Source organism: Colias croceus, chromosome 15 (genome assembly GCF_905220415.1).
Source record: "Colias croceus chromosome 15, ilColCroc2.1".
NCBI classification, from domain to species: domain Eukaryota; kingdom Metazoa; phylum Arthropoda; class Insecta; order Lepidoptera; family Pieridae; genus Colias; species Colias croceus.
Genome location: NC_059551.1, coordinates 3,700,063 through 3,727,282, shown reverse-complemented (window position 1 = coordinate 3,727,282; position 27,220 = coordinate 3,700,063). Strand labels below are relative to the sequence as shown.

At 33.1% G+C, this 27,220-nt stretch overlaps 1 protein-coding gene across 1 annotated transcript in view; it reads left to right on the top strand.

Annotated features, from left to right (window-relative positions):
* Positions 1-26,907, top strand: part of LOC123697810 (MOXD1 homolog 1-like) — a 64,732-nt gene extending 37,825 nt beyond the window's left edge. Inside the window, exons 3-13 of the mRNA XM_045644361.1 lie at positions 15,111-15,260; positions 16,200-16,358; positions 17,668-17,980; positions 18,482-18,583; positions 18,960-19,123; positions 19,802-19,918; positions 20,389-20,535; positions 21,724-21,878; positions 24,230-24,309; positions 24,613-24,779; positions 25,450-26,907. Coding sequence (XP_045500317.1) covers positions 15,111-15,260; positions 16,200-16,358; positions 17,668-17,980; positions 18,482-18,583; positions 18,960-19,123; positions 19,802-19,918; positions 20,389-20,535; positions 21,724-21,878; positions 24,230-24,309; positions 24,613-24,779; positions 25,450-25,626 — 1,731 coding nt within the window. The 3' untranslated portion in view covers positions 25,627-26,907. The remainder of the gene's footprint in view (positions 1-15,110; positions 15,261-16,199; positions 16,359-17,667; positions 17,981-18,481; positions 18,584-18,959; positions 19,124-19,801; positions 19,919-20,388; positions 20,536-21,723; positions 21,879-24,229; positions 24,310-24,612; positions 24,780-25,449) is intronic.
* Positions 26,908-27,220: the final 313 nt, after the last annotated feature.

The window sequence follows — 27,220 nt, the reverse complement described above, 5'->3', positions numbered from 1 at the left end:
TTTTGAAGTCGGTTAAAAACAGCTCTAAAACATTTTGTTCCGATAAAAATTCTTACCGTCTCTACAGTAAGAATTTTTATGTTAGTCTCTACTAAGACTTATTATAAGCGAAGATTTGAGTAATAGCAACGTATTAGGATTTAGGACCGTAGCAGAGAAAATCTTAGTACATATTAAATTAAACTTACTATGCGAGGTCTGAATGGACCTTGCGATTAAGTGCCTGCTACAAAAGATCCTTTTGAATCTCACACGCTCTGTTTCTTTGATCATTATGGCCGAATCCACAACCCTAGCCTATCTTTGGCTGGAAGAGGATTATATAATATTCTTGTACCAAAAACGGACAGTGACCGTAGTGTATTATAAGGGTTACAAGATACTCCAGAACATAGAGCAGTATTAGGAGCGCTTGTTGAATAGCAGATTTAAGTATTTATACATATTTATATCGTAAATCATGTAAAATTTGTACATTAATATTGTATATCATTATTCTAGCAAATTATGCTCTTCAATCTACATTATAGGTACTTTGCTTTGTTTAAAAAAAAAGTCTAAATTATTAACTCGGTTCAAACGTTGAGAAAGCATTATTTATACATGAATTTGGATACATTCATAAACCAAATAAAACAACCGAACTTCCAAATTGCTCCAAAAAAGCGCAAATTATACTTTACACACCGTAATCGCGAGCGTAACGATCAACTTTCTTGTTAGAACATAAACTGTTTGTCCATATGTTGACGTCAAATACAATAGAATACAATAGTTGTTATAAACAAGTAAAGGGCCCTCTACACAATGGACAACGTTGGCCCAGCAAATAATCGTCGATGTCTGCCGCCATTACGGCGCTTGCGAATAAACAATCTACAGTGACGGTCGATTCACATTTATGCCCTCTACACTATCGTGATTGCCTCTACTCGTCCAACGCTGCCCATTGTGAAGAGGGCCCATTACAAAGCTTAGAGTTGACAACCGCCACGGTTCGATGCGTGGACGTTGACACAGCGTTAACTTGCCATTGTTTAAGCATTATGTAATACAAGAATCTAATGACAAAGGTTGGGTTGTGGTTTTAAATAACGTAAATGTTGCACAATCTTTTGGCTTGAACATCTCGTGCAAAGCTTTTGTTAAAATATTAATAAAAAAAACAGTGTAAGTAATAGTAATTTAAAGGTAGGAAAAGATGAAGATGTAGGTTTTGAAGGTTTTTAGTTTGTACTTTGTACGGTGTCATTAGATTTCTGCTGGAGCTACTGGAGCGTCACACACATGTGTTTTATAAAAAAAAATATACTAATACATAAAACAAAATGGATTTTGGCAATAATTAGTAGTAGTCTTCCAAAGAGAGACGTCTCTAAAAACGAATGAAATTCTCAATTTGTAGCGTATTTTTTTAATAGCAATTAGTTTATACCAACTATTAAACAAACAAACATACATTCTCTATAGATTGAATAGCAATTACGTCAAGTATGACGAAGCAGAGCGGGGACGATTAGGAATCGATGCTATCAGAAAACCATTAGGGTCTTCGAGCTATTAGTGTGCGTCTATGAATATCATTGCTCTTTCAATTTCAGGAATGTTTACGTGAATTACATAATATGGAAGAGTTTTAATTATCATCTACACGTGTTTAGTAATTTTGGGAAGTGCAAAATCATTTTTCTGTTTTTATAAAAAAATGACGTTTAAACTAGTAGATTTTGTATGATGGGTGGAGCTGCAATATTTTTTAATCCAGGTTCAAACCAGTCAAAACCCGGGCGCGAATTTTCATAGCCTATTTGAGTCACGAGTCGGACTCTAATAGGTGAGCTTTTTGTTTATTACTCGAAAAAGTAAGTATATTACTCGAAAAAACCTAATCCTGAAATATTATAAGATTGTAGGTAAGTTTCATAAAACTAATAGTTAAAGTTCGCTAATTTTCGTACCAAAAATATGAGTAGGTAGTATCTTTCCTCTATGTGCATTAGATAATATTATTATACATCAAGTAATAACAAAAGAATACAAAAGTTTAGTATCTGGGTAGTTACGACTGTGGGAATTCCTGTAAATTTTCTCACATGTCTTTAATTACGTAGATTCTTTTGTTATCTGAATTATATGAAACCGTAAAAGTATTTTGCACTGCTCATGTTAAAATCTTTAATAAAAGAAGTCTTAATCTTTATTTTAATTAGAAGCTCACTTTTGTTTCATCTGCTTTTCAGTTTAATATCTGCCAAAAGTAAGCTTAGGCCGTAAGTTCGAAAAAATTCGCTCAAATCCGATTTATTTGTTTAAGTATGCTATCCAATATAAAAATTTAAACTTGAAGTTTCATATTCTACCTCATTTTCACTAAGTAGAATAAATTAAAATAAATCATAAGCATTTTATTAAAACCATTATCACATTCAATACACAATCAAAACAATGATAATTTTCCATACGAGTACTTTCCAATAAGCGATTAAGTTCCAAATAATTTCATAAAACGATTTTAATGCTTTCAATTATTCATATTAATCGATTTAATAATTATTGTGTATTTAATTACGCTTGTTTGGTCCTGTTTCAATGTACAGGATAGTCCTACATATCCTGTAGGTATTACGTAACAATGCAGTCTGCCCATTCCGGTTTTGAATCCTGTACATTTCTGAGTACAGTCGTATTAAAAAGCTTATATTAAAAAAAAAAAATAATTTACGTTGAAATTAGTAAAGCTTGTATTGAAGTTGATTGATAAAGACTATTTTTACCCGACTACGGCAAAGCAAAAGGAGGGTTATGATTTTGACAGGCTATGTATGTATGTATGTATGTATGTATGTATGTATGTATGTATGTATGTTCATCTGTTCCCTCGTAACGTCTAAACTACTTATCAGAATTTGACAAATGACATATCATTAGAAGCGTCTTAATTGTCCGCTGGTTATAGGCTATATGGGGTTTCACAAAATCTAATGTGGCGTCCTCTATCGGACAAAACATACAAAGTAAAAAAATAAAGTTAAGATAAATATCCCGTGTTTGGTATCATTTGAAAGCGCTTTCCTTGTACATTTTGAATATATATATTATATTACTAGCATTTGCTCGTGACTTTACCTGTATTCATGGGCTGATTGCATATAATTCACATCTTTTCGTCCATAGCTTCTTTATTAGTTCATCAGTTTAACTTTTGTTAATATTATGCCCCCAAATACACTTTAACACCAAAATAGTACAAATAATATAAAGTGAAAAAACTAAAACCCAACTACGACAATAACCGGCGCTGAAAAAGTATAAAACAAGATTTCAGAATACTGAACTGAACAAAGTTGCTAATGTAGTTACAAGTAAATGGACACAGTAGACTCTACCAAGATGCCTTCGTTGTAAATTGACAATAATGTCATACAATACTATTCTGAAGTATGCAATATTCCACTATGTAAAGATAAATTTTCATGTTTGGAAAGGCGTAGTCACACGTTGTTGAAGTGCTACGGTAAATAGGTATATTATGTAACGTGTGACTACGCCTTTCCAAACATGAAATTTGTCTTTACATAGTGGAATATTGCATACTTCAGGATAGTATTGTATGACATTATTGTCAATTTACAACGAAGGCATCTTGGTAGAGTCTACTGTGTCCATTTACTTGTAACTACATTAGCAACTTTGTTCAGTTCAGTATTCTGAAATCTTGTTTTATACTTTTTCAGCGCCGGTTATTGTCGTAGTTGGGTTTTAGTTTTTTCACTTTATATTATTAATAATTTACGTTTGGAATATTTGACGAACTATAAACTACTGATATGTTATATTAAATAGAGGGAATGGTAACACATTAATGAAATGCGAAGGTTTATTTAAAACTAATATATCCTCACGTAATTTAAAATGTCAGCATTTCACAAGTTTTAAGTTGGAAAACTAGAAGCTCATAAAGCGACTGTTTATTTAGTCAAATTCCAGTTCGTTCCACGGCTATCGTAATTTAGAATACGAAATAAGGGCAATTTGTATTCGGCTGTACCCATCGCGCTGTCATTCTTTGGGAATTCCCAATGCTATGAATTGTATGCGCGACTGTACTTTAAAGCTTCTCCGTAGAATCGCGTCGTAAAGTACAATCACGTACAGTGACTCATTGTTGTGATACATCTCCTTTATGTCACGTTGGAATTGAATAAAAAAAACCTTTTATTTTTAAAATAAAAAAAATATTTTGGTGAAATTTCTTTCAGTTTGTTAGACCATAGAATATTTAGGCACCTACTTAGTACTTACAGCAAGCCAAAAATGTTATATTTACATTAATTTTTTTTTCATCTATACGTTCATACATCATTTAATACATTAATTCTATGTATCCTTAAAAATGAATACTTATTAATTAAAAATGATCCCAAAATGCACTATTCACGTTTACATTAAACCGTCCAATCAAAAGTAGGTATGTACTGATTTATTGCTCTAATGTAATACAGGAAGCGAAGAAAAAAATTAATCGATATATCTTTAACGCGCTTAGCTTACGGGCATCGCGACCTACGCTGAAATTATTTCCTATAAGTGGTCGTAAAAATTCCTATACCTTCATTTGTCATAGAAAATTGGTAGCTTCACTCTTTATTAGTACTTACGAGCGAGCTTTTAAGTTTACGGATTTTTAAAGATTTATTCGTTTTATTATTTATTCGAACCTTGTACAGCGAACGAGCTAAAAGGTTGAAATATTATAATAGTTTGTAAAGAACTGTTAAGATCACACTGCGATATTGCTTAAAATAAACACAATTTCAGCACGCTACGAGCATAATTATTAACATTGTTAGCAAACATTTATTAGACTTGAATACGATTTACACCCATTTTGTTTAATAATGCCATCTGATATTAAAAGTCTAAACAGCCAAACACGAAGCGCAATCTTAGAACAATAATCTAGAATTTATTAAACTTATCGTAAGTACCAAAGCTATAGTTCAACTGTTCAAGCCAAATATTACATTAGGTACACCGAAGACGTTCTCACGGAACATTTACTTAGCATTTATAAGAGAAACACGTTCAAAATATCATCACGAATTACTTAATATCGAAGCACTGAGCATCTGCATCAAATGTATTCAAATCACATGTAATACTATTTTCTAGTGTTTGATTTTACGCGAGTATTATACCTTTAGAAATTAAAGATTTTTAACGGATTTTAAACGCGATTTATTCATTATATTATTTTCATGACGTTTCGCACACTTTGCAGCGAGCGTGGTCACGGGCAGACAGGAAAATAATATCTATACTTATTACTTAATATTATATTATAAACCTGAAGACTGTTTATTTGTTTGAACGCGCTAATCTCAGGTACTACTGGTCCGATTTGAAAAATTATTTCGGTGTTAGATAGCCCATTTATCGAGGAAGACTACCTATATATATCATCACGCTAAGACCAACAGGATCGGAGCAATGCGGGTGAAACCGCGGGGCACAGATAGTTATCGAAGCACAGTACATCTGCATCAAATGTAGATATTCAAACACATGTAATTCCCACGGTCTAATCTGTCTCATTGGTTATTATATATGTTATTGCGAAACTGTTAGAACTAGAAACTGTAATTTGAGTCATCTCTATGCAGTCTGGTCTGCATTTGTAAGATTTAGTGCTTATTTTATTGCCTCATTATCGCCTTTAATATTCTCAATATTTATATGACGACTCTATTTTTAACAATAAGTAGGAGGTCAACCTACTATAGATTGCTTTTTGGAACGTTCTTTTTTTTAAGAACTTGATCGAAATCTCTCTACAATTTATTTTTAAATAGAAGTTTGTGTTTTAATTTCATTCAACACAAATAACATAATAACGGACTTCTGCTTTTTTACTACATAGTTGCTTCTTATTTAGAACATTTGCATACATTTCTATGAATCGTTGTTGAATGCAACTTGATAATAAATAAATATATACTGACTATATGATATGTAATATTGGTAATAAATTATAGGAATCCATTTGATACATTAACAGCGTCATAAAAAGGTGATATACAACCAATAATTCACAATCCACTCCCAACACGATAACCTAACCTTTAACGTGTGCAAAATGTCCTTATCTCAATTTTTGAATACCAATCTTTTCTGAATTTGATACGTTCATTACTCTGATCACGTTGTTTTTGTATCACTTAAAATTCCCCCGGTGATACAACATTTTAAACGGACTCGGGTACACGTAGCTCACTTATAGGTGACACGTTTACAGAATGGTTAATACATTTTCCTATAAATAGATCTAATCAGGCTTCCTGTGATAGATTCCCACGTATCTAGCTTGTATGTGTATAAGAATGATAGTAGGATTAAGGGATTCGATTGGATGTACGAGCTATTCAAGTGGAGTTGGAGATAGCACTGCTAATTCTAGCTCGTTGACGATTCTCTTTGTAAGCTTGTGGCATATAAAGGGCATTTATGTACTTAGTATTTACGTAGATACACGGTGAGGTATCTGAATTACAGATGTGTGTAATAAAATAGATGATGATTTTGGTGGCTATAATACGTATCAACATTTTTTCCCCACAATATATCTACATAATATACTATGTCCAAGTTAACTATGAATTAAATAACAATCTAACAAAATACACACATGCATTTCTAGTTTGCTGCTGCAATAGACAAATAAAATTCGAACTTTTAATACTTCGATAAAGCCCTTTAGCGTCAAAGCGATGGTTTTCCGGCTAAAAAATCAGAAACCGCAGTGGAAGTCTTACAATTTTAGTGCGTAGAATTTCTGGTCGCATGTACCGAACAATGAACATTGACAGGCTCGTTCCCACATACTGAAGTATTGACTAACGTTCATACTATAAATAAACACCATATAAACGCATCAAAGACTAAAAAGTTAAGTCGGTACCCGTAATCTCGTTCTAATGATCAATCCTGGCATTCTTTAGCTTTATCGGAGATCAATAACTTCGCATACGATACAATACGAGGAACTTTGTATGGTTTTAATGTAATTCCATGTCAAGCTGATTTAAATCATATCTTCTTTGTGATAAGAATGAAAATAGCTGATCCGATGTACGGTGGAAAACTTTAGTATCTTGCATTATACAAACGCATCGACAGACCTTTTGTGAAGACTACTTAAAATTCACTCAAAACATTGTAAATATTGTAAAAATATAAAACTGTTATCGACGTTTGAAGATTGAAATTTAAAATTGAACTACAAAAGTGATAAAAATGGTGTAGTTGTAGTGCGAAATGAAAATAAAAACCTTTAAAATATTTTTAATTTACTCCCTGGAACAATGGACGTCTATAAACGTACAGCTTTCCAATAAATATTGCACTGGGTTTTTTTATTAAATGTGACCTCAATCAGTATTAAACTATATTATTTGTAAGTAATTAAATGTAAAAGAAAATAACTACGTTCACCACAAAGCTTAGAGCATTAAACCAACCGGAGACGACACGCGCAATTCTTTCATAGTCAAAAAGTCTGTCATTTCCTGCGGGGGGAACGAGTAAACACATTTAAATAGTGTTAACACAAACGCATTTTGAGATTACGTCGCTACAACACGCACACGACAAAATAATCAAACACCAGCATGACTATACACATACAAGTACAAACCTTGGTACAAACACACACATAGACACCGTGTCTGTATTCAACATCAATGTAAACATCGATAGTGCGAAAACGCGTCGATAATTTAAGTCGATAATAATTATAATACTAATCGATACTTTATGCTCAATAAATTTAGAATTTTAATTTTAATGATAAATTAAATATTTGTGATTTGTGACATCTAAGTATTCATAACGAATAACAAGTTGAGAGGTCGTCGTGACGTCGATTTGACACTTTCAAAACAATGAATATGCGTAATAAAAATAAAGATGTAGTATAACCTCTATAGTAATTTTCTAGTTTTCAAAAATTCATATCTCAAAAACTAAAAGTTTCCGTCAATTGCAAATTTTAGATTTAGGTTCCGTAGGACAACAGCTAACCACAAAAAAATTTACGCCTCTCAACTCGACGTCCCATAAAGTTTAGCCTAATACCATTTTTTGTGAATGTCACAACTTACATATAAAACAAGAAATAGTGAACAAAAAGACAGCTTCGTCGTTCATTTACATCATTTATTTACACATATTTACATTTATTTTAACGCAGAAACACTAGTTAGGGGCCATCCATAAAGTACGTCACACGTAAAGAGGGGGGGAGGGGGTCGACAAAGTGTGACAAAGGGTGGGAGGGGTCCTAAGTTTCGTGACATCACATTTCAAATTCTAGAGGTACCTACTAATCGCGTAATTTGAAATATAAATTATATAAACTAAAAAATATGTCCAACTCTATCTTTAGATCAATACGGTTTAAATTGTTTTGTTGACAATTTATATTTATTCGTTAGGTAGTTTATTTTTTTGTTATTGTTTCAAATATTTGATATTATGTAGATTTCATAAAAAGTACTTAATTTAAATGGAAATAAAACTAAAGTCTCGGAACTGCTGTTTTAAGTAATTTAATAATTTTTCGATGTTAAATTGCAAAACATGTGACGTCACACTAGGGAGGGGGGGGTCTTAGAAATGTGACCACCTGTGACAAGCACGGGGGGGTACCCAAAAACTCATGAAATTAGTGTGACGTACTTTATGGATGGCCCCTTAGTGCTAGTCCGTTTAGGAGTCCATGAAACATGATTCGCATTCGGAGATCGAATCCAAACATCCCGAATCACAGCAGCTTTGAGAAATCTGAAAAAAAAATGAGAATGAAACAAACTGATAAAATTTATCATCATCAGCCATAAGACGCCCACGGCTGGATAATATTTATATCGATATTATTCTTTTACCGTCCCATCCCTAATTTTTATGCAGTGATACCAGAATAACGAATTAAAAATGCCTTTTTACGTACATGTTACGAACGTAAGTAATTGCATTATAATTAATAAAATACAAACTTAAACTTAGTATACTATAAAATATTAAAGAAAAACATGTGTTGGAGATAAACAATAAATGAATTTGCAAACGGTATTTATCATTAATTCATAAAGTTTATACAAATTATACTTCACGTTATTTATGGTTTCTTTGGCTAAATTTTATTACTCTATAATAACAAATATGAACGGTGATAAAAGTTATAATTAAATATTAAAACAGTCTACGTACTTTAAAATTTACCCAAAAGTGGATGTAGTACCATTATGTGGCAACACTTTTACATTGACAATATATTTCAGTATTTTGCAAATTTGCTGCAATATTTCACAATATTTTGATGTAAAAGTACTTACAGATGAAAAGTAACATTATCCTTAATTACATTCCACGTTTCTGACCACTTCTTACACGTAAATTCACTTCAATTTGGCATATTTCGCTCCGGTTTTTTCACGTTCACTGACATTAGCAAAATGGCGTTGGGCGCGCGTCAACTAGTTTTATATAACAGGTATGTAACGCTTACTCAAACCTTTGGCGAGCGGGGAACGCCTGCCAATGGCCACTCCGGTTGGTTTAATGCTCTAAGCCACAAAGTATAACAAAATTCGATGTACGTACGTACACTCATACTTATCATACAATTTTTTACTGCGCATTTTTATAATATTTTGTGTATATTTTTAATTATTTAGCTATTTTATTTTATATATAGTTATTTATTTATAGTTATTTTATTTTATAATTAATTTAATCACTATGGAATTATCAGAATATATAGGAAACAATAGGTAAGTACATGAATTAAAATATTGTACTAACACCTAAAAAGCTGTCTCGAATAAAGCACAAGCTGTTAGGGAGGTACAGTGTGCATATTATTATGTGTACTAATTCCCATAATAAACACTGAGTTTATAATATTTAAAATAGCTTTTCATTATTATTTTTCTTTAAATTTTAATATCCCGCTTTGTAGATTCAGTATTAATATCTACTAATCGTGCGTCTATTAACCTCTTGTTCCAAAAGAGGTAGGCATTCATTATTCCATCAAACAATGTTTGTTACATAATGTTAAGTACTACGTACTTAATTCTGATGCAAGGTGCATGCGGGACAGACACCTGCGCCTCTTTATAGTGAATATATAAAAGTTACCTATGTATTTGGTATCATAATACTTACCGTCAAATACAGTGAGACAATTTTGTTATGTTGTATCTACTATCTTGTATTGCAATTTAATTATTCATTTTAAAGAGACAAGGATGAAAGTTCAGCTTTATTATTGGCTTATTTCAAGAATAACGTTATACTAATTTTTACAATATGAATAAACATTTTTCACTGATAAGAAAACGCCATTTTGCTTGCTCTGTGCATTTTGCTCTTCTTATAATGATATGTTAAACTATAAGACAGCTTATTCAAGGGTATAAGTAGGCACTAGATTAAGAATAATTAATATTGTTTACACGGAACAAATTGATGATAATTAGGAAGGAAAAAAACAAGCAGTCAAGATATTTAAATGACTACTGTGTGACTTCAAATAATTTATGGCAATGTTCCCACATTAATTCATAATGACCATTACTCATAAATACATGTAATTTAAACGATAGCCATATTGATATTTAAAACTAAACACGTAAACCGTGTATTGAATTTACATAATTTAAATGAATACATGTCCCCGATAGGATTTACGGATTTGGTACCGAAATACTAATGATTTAACGCTCACACGGAAATATCCCGTATTCTCATTGAATTGTTAATCAATTTTATACGTTGATTAATTCCCATAGGTACATGGAGTAAAAAGTATCCCTCCTGGGCCATTACATAATTGTTATTTATGTGATATTTAAATGTAACGTGAAACATGCTTAAAATGTTCCGTCGCAAATTAAGCAGTTACATTAGCGTTTCGATAAAAATGCAAATCGATTCGAAGCTTTGACGTTAGATTATAATATTAATATAACATTTATAAATACATTTGGGAATGTGCTTTTACGAAGGTCTGATAAGGCTCATATTGCATGTGTTATGTGATATCGGTTTTAGTTAATTGCATGCTTGGTGGGATTAAAAAAAGTGACTTGAAATATAATATAGAAGTTTTGTATGCGTGTGTTTTGATTTATTAGATTTTTTATTAATCGTTGCAACACACGACGAGATGACTCTTTAGGAGATTTTTATGTTGACTTTATAATGCCGTAATCGTAAATCGTAGGTAATAGATATGTATAATATGTATTCTGATTACGATATTGCTTTGTGCATCTGCTAGAGATTTAGGAGGAGGATAAATTTATAGAGAAATTCACACACAGATTTACCCAGCACCTTATTATTACAGATACAGACACTCATTCATCGAAATTCAGGTAGAAAGTTTGAAATACCTGGATACCGTCACATACCGTCTACCAAGAACACCTAGCATTCGCAATTGACATCAATGCCATTGTGAACTTGATTCACATGCGCCAACCATCAAACGTTTCTCAAAACTTATTCTTTTGTGTGCGACGAAGGAATTTTAATGCTTCCGTCAGTACTGGTGTAAAATTGCACAATGGGACCGCTCTTACGTAATAGGTTCATAGACAATTTACCTGACATGGTTTAGAGATGGGCAAGATGGGCAATCGCGTGTAGGGAGATTGCCGCCGTGTTTGCGGTTTCAATACCTATGCAACTTTCAACCGCTTGATGTTTTGAGTTAAAGATAATGGTACATCTTTGATCTTCTAAAGATCGTAGAAGATGTCCCGTTTGAGCTATAGAGATGTAGGGTATTGTATGATATTATGATATAGATGGTCCTGTGTGCTTAAATAGATTATGCGCGGACTTGGGCAGCTTGTAGGTTTTCGTCTATGTTACTCTACCTACTTACATTTTTAAATACTAAATTCCTATTGATTCTGTGAAATTCAGATTACCTTACACAATTTATTATAACAGTGCGTAGTGGCTTTTGGATAAACTTGTATTCATGAATAGTTAGTTTATTCATATAACTTAGAAAATATCCTGTATCCATTATTATTTATTACATATCTGTGTATGTATCAGTACACCTAGGACCTCCAAAAACCTTTAAAATATGTACCGAAAAGTTATTAAATTTGTTTACAATAAATCACCCTCCGAATCTGTGTTGTCAGCAGCATTTTATCAATGTTCCTCTAAGACCAAAATGAAAATATAATAATGTACGAACACGACGAAGAGTGAACATTACCAGGAAACGATTGGAGTTTATTTCAAACAATATTTAACTCTTTGCTATAGGTAATAGAATAGAAAATGCAAAATCCCATATCTCATTACTTTCATGCCACCGAATCCCATTGTTACAAAGACTTTGTATAAATATACGCATGTTTTTGTATCGTTTTATGAAAATATGTGTTTATGCTAGGAATTGAGGACCTCCGTCGCTTTAGGGAGCCTTAGATAAAACAACATACCATCTCTTTTATCATATGTGTCATGTGTGGCGTCCTTCTGAAAAAACATTGATATTTAAATAAAATCATTATCAGAGCTTTCATAAAATAATTTTCATGTGTTTTATATCCAGGCTAATCTGTGCTAAAATTTATCTCCAACTTAATCTACTCGTTCTTCATAAACTAATGTATCTTTGTAATTTAAATTCTTACTAGGACATTGATACCCGATATGTATCTATAAATAAGATAGTAGGTAGGTGCCATATCACAAATCACGATCGATATAGTTACCTACATATTTGAATGCACAAATTTTATAGAACACGCTAAAACGACAACCAGTCGAGTCGACTTTAATCATAAAAGGTGTCCCAAAGCATGCATATCTGTATTTAGTGTAACGTTCCGCATGGCTTCCGCTATCGTATTTAATATTCTCGACGATTTTTATCAATCCTATAAAAATACACCAAACTGGAATACGATTGAACGAAAGCTTTGTTCCCACGGTGCGCTGTTCTTATTAACATCCTGGGTTTAATCGTGATTTTGAGTAACCGGTTTGCAAAAAAATGTAGTGATAGTTTGATGTGAACTGCAGCTTGCTTTTTTGTTAAGGACAGTGTATAAATGATCATGTTAATCGTAAATTGTATGCGGTTTTATGAGCACTGTAGATCCGTAATTGGTGCAATAATGATGTAATTGAATAAAAATTATTATGCACAAGAGTTTATAATATCTTTAATTGCTTTATGCAAGCTTATCATTGCTTTAATTTTGTTATTGTAGTAATTTTTGATTGTTGTTTATACTCTTCTTCTGTTTTAAATATTTCTATTATGCATAATTATTCTGTGATTCAACCTTAATTATTACTAGTAGGTAATTTAAACTCGTGCCAATAAAAAAAATGACAATCTTTTTGCAATTAAACTAAAACGTGTTTAATTAAAAAGGAAGTGTATCTAATTGCAAAAAGCAGTTCTTAATTCTTTAAGAGCCGAAAGATATCTTGACAGACATTCTGACAGCTAATAATGCAGTTTTATCAGCTGCTAAATTAAGCATCGCCGAACGGAGCTTATAGCGAAAATATTTCATCCATTTTATCATAACATTTTTATCGCTCACAAAAAGGGGCTTACAAATTTATTCTTGCCACTCGACGTTTTTATTTCGCGCTATATAAAAATCTTCAACGCGAAATGATATTTTATACATCGTAAAGTTTGTGGTATCTCAAACAAAGGGCATAGGCACATTGACATTTGGTAAATGAAACTGTATGGCGACTTGCGAGCGAAGCCAGGTGCTCGCACATACGGAGCGGCACGTGCGCCCGCGACATCTGCTGTACAAAAAACAAGAAATAGTGGAATTATTACTTATCTTTATTGCACACTTATATATAACATCTGCCTGACTATTTTCAAAACGTATCAGCTGTTTTCTTTGAAAAAATAGACGTTACAGCTACGCAAACATGGTGCTTTTATGCACGTAATAAAGGTCACATTCCTTTAACCGTTTTTGTTATAAAGGATCAAGAAAATTGTGAGATTAGTGTGGGTTTAATAATGGGTTGTATAGAACTTCCTCTTTGACTAGAAATGATAAAGGTGAATTACTTATGGCTGTGATATAAAAAATATGATAGATGAATTTCGATTAAGCTACTTAACCATAATATAAAAAATAAACATCTGCAATTTGAAAATACATTATAAATCTTTGGATCCGAAAGTGATATAGAATTATAGACTAAATGAATGTTTTGACATTAAATTAAATCAAAACATTTAATTTACACTCGTTAATATATCAAAGTCTGTTTCCTCTGATACCGGTATGAATATGATACTTTTTTGCACAGACACGCATCCGTATCTTTTTTTTACCTAGATTAGAAACTAGTTGAAAATAATATACCTAGTTACTTTGTAGATATGATGTTGAAATGAAATCAATTTCTAACCCTTGTTAAATACAGGTTGTCGTTTAAATTATAGAGTTGATGAGAGACGATTGTTTTGTCAGTTCCCGAAACTTTATGGGATATCAAATTATAATTTGTATTATTAATTACTAGCTGTGCCCCTCGGTTTCACCCGCATTGCTCCGCTCCTGTTGGTCTTAGCGTGATGATATAATATAGCCTTCCTCGATAAATGAGCTATCTAACACCGAAATAATTTTTACAATCGGACCAGTAGTTCCTAAGATTAGCGCGTTCAAACAAACAAACTCAAAGTTTTATAATATTACCTAATATTACAAAACTTTGAGTTTTGAGTATAGATTATTTTCCCAATTCCCATCCTTTATTTAATTTTGAACGTAATTTAATAATGTTTAGCAGGAACTTCAAATATTTATTATCCATAAAAAAGTTCATTAAAAACTTAAACATTTACTTAAACATTAACTCGATCTTCTGAACCAGATTATCATTATCCATTACCTACATCTCAAAAGACAGTCAGTCCCTTAAATTTTCGTATGTATAATAAATATCTCTTAAATTTTCGTATATTCAATATCTCTACATCATTAAAAATTGTATTTAACAATGTTTATTAACCATTCCAGGATTGTCACGGCCTCACCTTCGAAGACAGAGCTGTAGCTGACGAGGTGCAGAACTACGAGCTGATATCTGGCTACCAGAATGACACCCACACCACCCTGGAGTTCAGGAGACAGTTGGACACGTGTGATCGACAGGACTTTGTTATTGGTGTAAGTATTGCGTGTGATATTTAGTTTTATAGCATTTAAATGCTAAATGAGAATCATCACGAGGATTTGAACCCGTGTCTTTCTCTCGGCCACCTATGAGCCCACCAGAGCAATGGAATTCATTCCACTCTTTCTACTTTTATGTGTCTTTTATGTGGACACCTAACGCCATAATATTATATCAAATCCCGCCTCGTGATGAAAAAACTCATATAGTATAATTTCAAAATTACCTATCATATTGTTTAGTGTCCGTATCAATATTTAAATAAAGCCAGATGTAGAAGAACACCCACTCCACATTCTTCATAACGTGATGAAAAATATAGGCAAACTTTTACTAGCTTAATACAATTATCGAAAAATTTTCAATTACCTATTTCATACATTCTTAAAAAATAAATTAGATTAATTCCTGTATGTATGGCAAATTCTTTTTAAAAGCTAGTGTACTTGAGCATACTCTTTACATTTAATTAAAATACAAAAGTAGTATACAGTTGCAAGGTGCAAGTAGCCAGATAGAGTTCATTACGCGCAAATTTATTGCGCCAATTTGCGCAGAACCTACCAACTAAGCGACGATAAATTTTAAAATCCTCTCCATTGTAATTAATATTCTACCTGAAGCCACATAATCATTATTTTACTATAAGTGGTTGCTATACATCATTATGAAAGGACAAACATAGCAAGCGAAATTCTTATTAATTACACACCAACTTCACCATGATAAAAGTAAAATCAAGCGATGCGAATTCAGTTCAGTTCAATAGTTTTGGCTTACAGAGCAACGAACATTTAACTCTTGAACAGCATAATTTTATAAGCAAGCATAGAGATAGGGTGCGAAAAGCGACTTTGTTTTATACAACGAAGTGATTCTATCTATCCCAAAAGCAATAAATCATATAATTTATCATATGTTTTTTTTTACAGGAAGACACAACCCAGATCCTCTGGGCTCTAGGCCCTGAGGGCTCCGATGGGGACCTCCCCAGACATGTGAATAGCGGCACCAGACCACTCAGGTTGTTACAGCCTCTGTCCAAACCAGACACCGTACCACTTAAACATTGGGACGTCAGGATTGCTAATGTAAGTTATTGAAATTAGTATTATGTTGAAACTAGTTTAAATTTTATTTAATTTCTGTCAAGAAATATTGTTATGATATGAGCAATTTTGTGTAAATGTATTAAATACCAAATAAAATTTCTAAATTAAAAGAGATCTTAAGTTAGATTTAGATTATTTAATAAGAATATTTTACCTCTCATTATAGCAATAATTCTTAAAATATCTTATCTACATAAAATAGGAATTGAAATAAAAAAATACATTCTCAAATGAAATTCATTGCCGAAGCAGGTTTGAGTTCCCAACTTCCCCCGAAACTCAGTTAGGTATATGAATATTTCTATGCAATGCAAATTCAAACGCTTGAAATACCATGAAAAATATAATATATTTTATACAAAATAAACGAGAGCATATTTTTACAACGGTATTCTGTAATCTGTATATGTAGATAACGATTAATAAAATCACAAAACAGTCTATAAATTCAATGTAGGTACATATAGAAATTTCCTTCCCAACAATAGTGATGAGTCTCTTATATCCACAGAAAGAAAATAATGCTCCAATTAACGTCTTTTTGTATAACAACGTTAAAAGAACTGTCAATTTTATTCATATTATTAATGAATAATGAGTTTGAAACGTGTTCTTTATTCATGGCAATTTACTATTTTCACATAATTACTTTTAGAATGCTAAGATAAACCTAGCACGTCCTGCGTGCTAATTTAGCATATTTATTACTTCCTCTCATTAATAATTAATAGCAAAAAAGGCAATGAATGCACACTATTCAATTTATGATTTAAAAACTAGTTAATTATATTATAAAACGACGGTGTCCTCTGAGCGAAAACACAATTTTTCATTCAATATATTTCGTGGGAATATTGAGTGTGTTTTAAATTTTAAATGAATTAATAGGAATAATGATTATCGCGTATTCAAATCGTGCCGTCTGAAGTGTACTTTTATTTAAAAAATGCCTCACTCAATCAGTCTGTTTATTTCATTTCAAATATTTAAACCGAAACGTGTATTCATATGGCTATGTACGTCATACAATGTTTAAAATTATTATGAATCTTATATTTACATATACAAACATATACTTAAGTCTTAACGCAGAATTACAACTATTATTAGTTTAATTTGTCTCACTATTGGCTATGAAAATAAATCATTACACACATATAATTACATACAGTATATCGATATTATGTAGGCAAGCATCTTGTTTCAGCACTTTATAACAACAATTCAAAATTCATACAAAAATCCCTACTTTAATTCTTCTATCAACAGTCATTATTTCAAATTTCAGCTCACAATCCCCCACGTCATGGCAACACTCTTCTGGTGCAAGATATTTAAAGCCCCAGACCTGCCAAAGAAGCATCACATAGTCGGCTACCAGCCCTTAATAGACAGTCGACCAATCAGGAACGGCAAACCAGTGATAGAGAAGGACAGTCTATCTCCAGTACATCATATGGTGTTGTATGAATGTGCTGAAGACCATGATAAAAGGCTATGGAGTGAATGGGCGGAGGGTGAAGGCTTCTTTGGGCCGAGTAGGCCTGGTGAATTGGCGACATGTGTGACTCCTATCGCCGCGTGGGCTATGGGTTCTAAAGGTAATTTAGTTATATTTATATTAATAGTTTATGAGAATGTTTTGTGTATTTTGCGCACTTACACATACTTACAAGTAAAAGTGGTTTCAAAATAGCTAGATATACATCTTTTAAACCTCTCCTCTCTCTTTAATCATTATACTAACAAATCAGTATTTTATCCGTACCTACAATTATTACGTGTAAACAATATATTCGTATGATTGTTGTTATAACATTGCAAAAAAACATCTCAAGATATAGGTATGTACTGTTTCATCAATTTATAAAAGATATCAAAGAGATTAAATACTAAAGTACGTAATTATTCAAACAATGAGGTATACAAAATCAGCCCTCATTAAATCACACAAATAAACCGCAATACAGTTTATCTTCCTCAAGACAAGATGTGAAAACTGAATTCCTTAAATAGAACCACAACAATCCATTACTTAGACCTTCGAGATCATTTAAAATTCAATCGTATTACTTATTAATAAGGTTCATGATTGTTTGCAGGTGAATTCTTGCCAGAAAACGTTGGGATTCCGCTAGGGGAGAGAGGTGGCGTCTCATACTATATGTTGGAGGTTCATTATGATAACCAGGCGTTACATGAGGGTAAGTAATTATCCTTAAACTTTGAGTACTTTTCAGATAATTACAACGTGTTTCGTATCGCTGAGAGCTATTCGGATTTATGTTTCATTTATATGTTTATATGGCTGTAAAGTTTGAGAATTTTGTGTAGTACTTATCGTAAGACATAAGCACTAAGTTGATTACATGACGTTGTAAGCTAAGCGTGGTCTTTGTTTACTTAAGGTAGTCTGTGCTTAAGGGTAAACTTAACCAACTACTTCTTAACGTTTATTTAGTATTGTTTAAATAAAGTTAACAAAATATTGCGTTGATGTTTCGAGGGGAATTTATAACAATTTATAATAAGTATAACATAGGGCTTAGGCAATACTTATATAAGCTTAATTTTTTGCAGTATTGGACAACTCCGGTATCCGCATCCACTACACACCGGTATTACGCAACCACGACGCCGCGTTACTCGGTGCCGGTATCGGTGTGTCGGTATTACACGTGATACCGCCGAAGCAGCGAGCATACCGCACCGTGGGTATATGCAGCCCGGAGTGCACTAATAGCGTGAGTACTATTCTTATATCGTAGTACTCTTTAGTACTAGATAACTGTAGTAACGATATACCGGTACGATACATATCAGCACCGGTATATCGCAAACACGAAGCAGCGTTATTCGGTATCGGTATCGGAGTGTCAATATTAGTTTTGTACGTGATTATTTTCTACAAACCCCCTAGTCTGTAATATAACACGCTCCCAAATTCTAAGAAATTTGTATATAAATAGTCTTTTCAATTTCGTCCATATTTATAAAGCGTCTTCTTATAATTGTTTAATTTAACCGTAAATTAATTTCACTAAATTTAATACCAGTTATAATGATCGGGAAATTCTCTCATTGGAATTTATAAACGATTTAAACATCAATCACGGAGAGTGATGGATTTAAAGCATCGGTTTTAATGAAAATTTTGCTAAATGTGTTTTGGTTGAGTGGAAATAGTTGTCAAGGGCTTTTAAGCCACTTAATAAAATTAGCACATTATGTAGTACTTTAGCTCACAATAAAGCATAAAGTACTTTTTCAATTCAACTGTTTTTTCGTGATATTTCACATATTTTTTCATATCGATAGTAGAGACACAAAACTTGATCTCGATTTTTTATTAAATAAAATATAATAAGGCCATAAAAAATAATTATAAAAGAATACAGGTTAAAAATTTCTTTGTTTTACAGACGATGCCAGAAGAAGGAATCAATATTGTATCAGTTCTACTGCACGCTCACGGCACCGCTAGGAAAATCACCCTCAAGCACATTAGGGGAAACGAGGAACTTCCTAAAATATCAGAGGTAATTTTGATTTTAACGCCATCTAGCGTTTATGGCATATATTAACATAAATCGTCTAGGTTTCGCGTTATTGTAGTACCAGTAGTTTTCTCTAGATGGCGCTTTTATAAAATTTTAGGATGATTCTTAATTCCGTCGCTAGATGACGGTTTTAAGAAAAAGTTCTTTTGTGAAAATAAAACACGAAGTACCTAGTATCGCAAATTATAATTTCATATGTAACTTATCCACTTATTACAAAAGAAAATTATTATTTAGTTACCTTTTCTCTATTTGACAACGCCATCTAGCGGTTGGGCAAATAATTTTTATAACATTCAAAATTTCCCACCAAAAAAAAAGTAAAAACAGTTATTCAGCCTTCAGCAATCAAGATACATAACTTTAAGAATTTTTTATCATACTCAATCCAGGTTATCGCCTATAAATAAAAATAAACCCTTACATGTGTTTTTCCATACATTATTCAGGAAAACGTATACGACGCGCGTTATCAACAATCCCGGATCGTTCCGGGTGGGCGACGGTTCTTCAAACGCGATACACTTATCACCGAATGCACTTACGATAGTTCGAGCAGAGATAAGCCCATACTTGGTGGATATTCCGCTACGCAGGTCAGTTTATACGCTAATTATATTTTGTATTGGATAATTTTGTTATATCTTTAGTTATTATACTATTTATTAGGCCGCCTTTACACCTGTAAGTTTTACTTACGTAAGTCACTTACGTAAGCTACTTACGATAAATTTTCAAGTGTAAACACTCGTTGTAAGTAACTTACTGTAATTTTTTACAACTTTCGTAAATTTAAAAATTACAAGTCTAAACGTGTTCGAGTTTGCTTACGGAAGCGACTCGCAGCTTATTGAATTATTTTGATAAGTTGAGAACTCACCAAAACAATGTCCTCTAAACAAAAACAAAATAAAATCTGGTCACCAAACGAGGTAGAAGCTTTAATTACCGCTTTTGAAGCACGTCCCATACTGTGGGACTACAAAAATAAAGAATACAAAAACCGCGTAAAAACAAATTCACTACATGTTGAACTTAGCGAAATGTTTAATACCACTCCAGATGAAATCATTAGAAAATTGCATAATTTGAAAGGACAATTTCAAAACAAATTCAAAGGACAAATTCAAAACTTGTAGTATTCATTCTTATAAAATTGAAAAATCCGTGTTGGTCTTCCATTGTCAACTCCTTCAAAAGATTTTCAAACGCACCTTGTGCCATTCTTTTTTCTAACCAAGGTTTTACCCAGCATTTTCTTTCAGTATTATTTTTCCGTCGCTTTTTATTGGACAAAATTATATATGCAGCAGCCGCTTGAACGTGGCGTCTTCGAGGCATTTTTTTTACTGATTTAATGTAAACGGGCGTGTAATAATTTATGTAAGTTTAAACTCACAAAAATTACGTAAGCATTATTTACTGTAAGTTTATTTTAAGTGTAAATGCAACCGTAAGTCAGTTACATAATTTTTACGAAAGTAACTTACAGGTGTAAAGGCGGCCTTAGATGTATTTAAAAATAAATTATAGATCTTCTTAGTTCATCTCGATTTATATTTTTTCAATAACTATTCCTTATTATATTAATACGCTGTACTTATAGTTTTTTATTGGTTTGTTGAACAAACTAATCCCGAACTGATATTTTTCAATGAAAAATATGTTTTTGTGTTGAATAGTCAATCGATAAATTTACCGAAAGTAAGTTTATAAGATTTAGAATTTACAGTATTTAAGACCTTATTCCAGTGCATTTTTGTAAATTATTTCATTGACTACAGGAAATGTGCCTATCCTTCATACTATACTACCCTCGGACGGAGCTAGCCGGCTGCTACTCTATGACCCCAGTTGTTGAGTTCTTTGAAACATTTGGAGTTAAAGAATTTTATGGACTCAGCATGATGCAAGTCGAGAAAATATTCCTGTCTTCTGGGTGAGTTTTAATTTATAGTGTAGACCCATTTTTATATTGGATAATATTATTTAATAATATTCATATTCCGTGAAAAGCATTTGAACAGTAGTATGACATAAAGCTTTTTTGTTATTTTATTTATAACTAACGGTCCGCCCCGGCTTCGCCCGTGGTACATATTTCGCAATAAAAGGTAGCCTATGTTCTTTCTAAGGGTCTAAAGATTGTCTGTGCCAAATTTCATCAAAATCGGTCCAGTAGTTTATGCGTGAAAACCATACATAGCCCGACTAACCCGACATTACACCGAAGATATCCCGGACATCAGCCTGTACGAGATTAGGATGGCTCTCAAACAGCTTAAGAACAACAAGGCGCCGGGTGAGGATGGAATCACCTCTGAGCTACTGAGAGCGGGTGGCAAACCAATCCTCAGAATGCTACAGAGGTTATTCACTTCCACCTTACTCGAGGGCACTGCGCCAAAAAGCGTGGAGCAGCAGTATGGTTGTCCTCTTCTTCAAAAAGGGAAACAAAACCCTGTTGAAGAACTACAGGCCAATATCACTGCTGAGCCATGTTTATAAGCTGTTCTCGAGAGTCATTACGAATCGTCTCGAACGCAGGCTTGATGACTTCCAGCCTCCCGAACAAGCCGGTTTCCGAAGAGGCTTTAGCACCATGGACCACATTCATACGCTGCGGCAGATTATACAGAAGACGGAGGAGTATAATCTGCCATTATGCTTGGCGTTTGTGGACTATCAAAAAGCCTTTGATTCGATCGAGACTTGGGCCGTATTGAGGTCTCTTCAGCGTTGCCGCATCGACTATCGGTATATCGAAGTGTTGAGAAGTTTGTATGAAAACGCCACTATGTCAGTCCGGGTTCAGGAGCATTGCACAAAGGCAATTCCTCTGCAGCGCGGGGTCAGACAGGGAGATGTTATTTCTCCGAAACTGTTTACCGCTGCTTTGGAAGACGTCTTCAAGCTCCTGGACTGGCAAGGATTTGGCATCAACGTTAATGGCGAGTACATCACTCACCTTCGATTTGCGGACGATATCGTAGTCATGGCAGAATCCCTGGAAGACCTCAATACAATGCTCGGTGACCTCTACAGAGTTTCACAACAAGTGGGCCTTAGCATGAACATGGACAAGACGAAAATAATGTCAAATGTCCATGTTGTGCCCACTCCGGTATCAGTTGGAAACTCTATTCTCGAAATTGTTGACGAATACGTTTACCTGGGACAAACAGTCCAATTAGGTAAGTCCAATTTCGGGAAAGAGGTCAATCGTCGAATCCGACTCGGCTGGGCAGCGTTCGGGAAACTACGCAACATCTTTTCGTCCAAAATCCCTCAGTGCCTGAAGACGAAAGTCTTCGAGCAGTGTGTGTTACCGGTGTTGACTTACGGATCTGAGACGTGGTCCCTAACCGCGGGCATGGTGCACAAGCTTCGCGTCACTCAACGAGCTATGGAACGGGCTATGCTTGGGGTTTCTTTGCGTGATCGAATCAGAAATGAGGAGATCCGCAAAAGAACTAAAGTCACCGACATAGCCCACCGTATTAGTAAGTTGAAGTGGCGTTGGGCTGGGCATATAGCCCGCAGAACCGATGGCCGTTGGGGCAAAAAGGTTCTCGAATGGCGACCACGTACAGGACGTCGCAGTGTGGGACGGCCCTCAACGAGGTGGACAGACGACCTGATCAAAGTGGCGGGGAGCCGCTGGAGTCAGGCCGCTGGTGATCGGTCATTATGGAAATCTTTGGGGGAGGCCTATGTCCTGCAGTGGACATCCTAAAAGGCTGGAACGGGATAGGTATGATTAGTTTAAATTTACGTAGTTACATTGATTATCCTATTAATCTGTGAGAAAATATTTCGTGACTTAAATTTGTAGACGATTTTGGGCAATAGGTAAACCATCAAGTTTTTTGCCTGCAGATTTTAATACGCATTTTTAAACTTGTTTGTTGAATGGACGTATGGGATAATAAAAGTTTTTTGCTTATGACGTAATTGAGATTCGAAATTTGCACAAAAAATATTCACATTAAAGCTAGGTTTTACCTGTTTGAGTCTGGGAAAAATAATGTCCAATACATCATGTGTGTTGCATATAAATTATTTTATGTAGATTTCTTTATGAGCCACTGATAGAAATGCGTTCGGGGATTATAACGTACCTACCTGTGTTGTTATTCATTTGCCTTCAAAGTGCAAATATTATCTAAGATTAAGAGGAAATATGGCGAGGGAAGTGGTTTGAAAATTAGGTGTTCCAAAAAAAATTGGCTGTCATTATTCAAGCGCAAATTTCGTTAATCAAAAAAATAACATCGTATCTTGTTACAGGAACTTGGAAGGCTTGCCACAAGAAATCGAAGGCGATATAAGTGCACTGCAGGGAGATGACCAAGGAGTCGGTTTAATGAGTGAGTAATATCATAAAAAATTAGTAAATATCACATAGAATCAACATCTATTCAAGGCCTGTATCTTGTTTTCAATAAGTTTAATTATTTTAAGACTCTTTACATAATACCATTAATTATTAAAATTGATATTGTACGCGTTAGAACTATCTTTCGTTCGCAATGAGTATGTAAGTTAAAGAAAGATGTATGTATTGTCATGATATAGTTCTGTATATAATCAGACTTTATAAAATTTCAATAACACTGTTAAAGATTATGCACATACATTTCATATACTAAACCAAAGTTATTCGTCCACAGAGGGTCTAGTAATAAAGGAACCCCCAGAATTCCGCAACAAAACGTTTATGGCGCACTTGAACGAAATGCCCTGGTCCGAGCCGCTATTAACCGAACAAATTGAGAAGACATTGTACAGAGGATGGCATATGACGTTCTGTAAGAAGAGAGACGATAGTTGGGGAGCGGTGAGTTAATCTTTTAAGAACTTTTTTATATGAAAATAGCTTTTCGCTCGCAGCTTCTATAGCTTTATTATTTCCGCTAGACGCTGTCAATTTTTCACATTGGACATGTTGGACATAATACTGCTATTAGACACCATAAGTACACTGAACTGTTACTGCAATGTGAAAATATTTAAACTATAAAAATAGAATTACTAAAAACAACTAGATTCAAAATCCGCTACTGAAAGTTCGTGAAAATCTTTCCGAGAGGCGTTGACTAAAACATTCGCTCATTAAACTCTGCCTAATACACGCGTAGGCAGGGTTTTAATTAATAATTGTATATAAATATATGACATGAGAGATATAATGAGTAATTGTTTATTGTAAGCTTTGTGGTCATTAAACCACATTAATTGACGGAAAACCCAGAATTTATATCAATATTTATTTGTCCACACAACCACAAATCCCACAAATGTAGTTATGTTCTGATATAAATGTTGGACCAGATAAAATACAAGTTTTACTGTTAACGGCCTAAGAATTATTCAATTGCTAAAATGTTATGGGAAATATATTTAAATATTTTTTTTTTTGAACTTTTCCCATATTTTTTTTTTTTTTTAATTTTTTCCATCCTTAGACTAAATTTATGACATTGTATTTACTATATTTATTCTTTCAGCCAATCCAAATCCAAAACTACCCCAACTACACAAGACTATCTAGTAACGACGCATCCGAAAAATCCTGCCATTACAAGAGTGTCCGACTTCCTTCAGTCACAGGATCAACCGGCGAAGCTTCTAGAACAAAAATATCCGCCATCTTGATTCTAACCTCTTTGTTTATAGCGCGGTAACAATCTGTTAATGTTAAAACCGATGATATTATAAGCAGAAAGGTAGACTAAAGGTAAATTGAAATGTGGCTAATTGGCCAGAATTGACTTTAATTGCTCTTTTTCGATCACATATGAGTAGAAAAGAGACAACAAAAGAATTGAATGAAAGAATGATTATTGTTTCAAGAATCATTCCATCTTTTTTTGTTTTTGAACATCGAATGTTTTATACTTTTTACTTATAATATCACTGGTTAAACCCATTGTTGTTTTTCGTTGTGAGTTTAAAAAACGAGAGCTTTTATTGTTTTGATTGCGTTCCAAGCGAAAAGCTTGTAAAGTATTATTATTAGTTTATGCCAAATACGTTTCGTATTATCTGTGCAGTTTTTAATTTATTGACAAATTAATCTGTGGCTGGAGTCTTGCGAACAATGCATTGAAATGTTGTATATTAAATTGTAGTTAATGTTTTTGTGATTTTTGTACTTATGCGAATTTGCTCACGAAAACGTTGGCTTAAATCGTGACTGTGTGAATGTTTTATAGGTGATAAACGATACCAAATGGTATTATTTTATAGTATTTACAATTAATATACTGACTGATTCGTCTCAATTTTCCTTGTACATAATCTATCGATGTTTCTACCTAATATTTTTTGCTATAAATTTTTTGTGTAGCAAAAATATTATAAATGAATACTCCTTAGTTAATGGCTTCGAACCAATTCCCTGTGGCTTCATATTTCTTTTATTTTCTTGTAAAAATTGTTCTTTTGCTTAATTATGATTTGAGATTATTTGAATTTATCAATTTCAAAGATTTTTCTACTGATTTCTGAGTTATATTTTTTTTCAATGTACTTGCAATGCATTCCTCTAAGCGTTTAATCTTGAATTAAAAATGATTCATAGTTCATAACATGTACTAGTATTTATCAAAGAATTTGTTGTTGATCACACAGTTTATAGTTATACCTACCCGCAAAATATGGAAAATGTATAAATAATATTTATAAGACTTAACATTCAATTAGGGCTGTGCTACATAGGCTCTCCATACTTTTACAACTACCCTCAATAAATAATATTGAAATTTTAACTTTTTAACATTTACAAACATTGAAGGGTAGTTGTAAAACATAATATTTGAAACGAACAATGTTTTTGAGTCATTCTTTTTAGGTTTATTGCATTTTGCTATAATTTATATTTTTCTAAGGTGTAGTTGTAAGTATACGCTTAGTAATTAAGGTTTATTTATTTAAAAGTCAATATAATGTGTTTTATTATTTGACTAGTTGTTTTATTTGAAAACCTTTAAACAATCCTCATATTATGATTTTTTATATTTATTACACTTTATTGTAATACAATCATTATATAAGAAACAATAAAAATAAAATTTGGTACAAGAAAGATGTAATACAATTGGCGGCCTAATCACTAAGCAGTGATCTCTGCCTATGGTGCTTGTCTAATAACAGTGAATTTACATCAAACGTGCGAATGGTCATTCTAATCCCACTATCTCAAATTCTTTTAGTGTAAATAGAGAAAAGATTCTAGGTAATACTGAAAAACACTGAATACGAGTTTTCGTTCTAAAA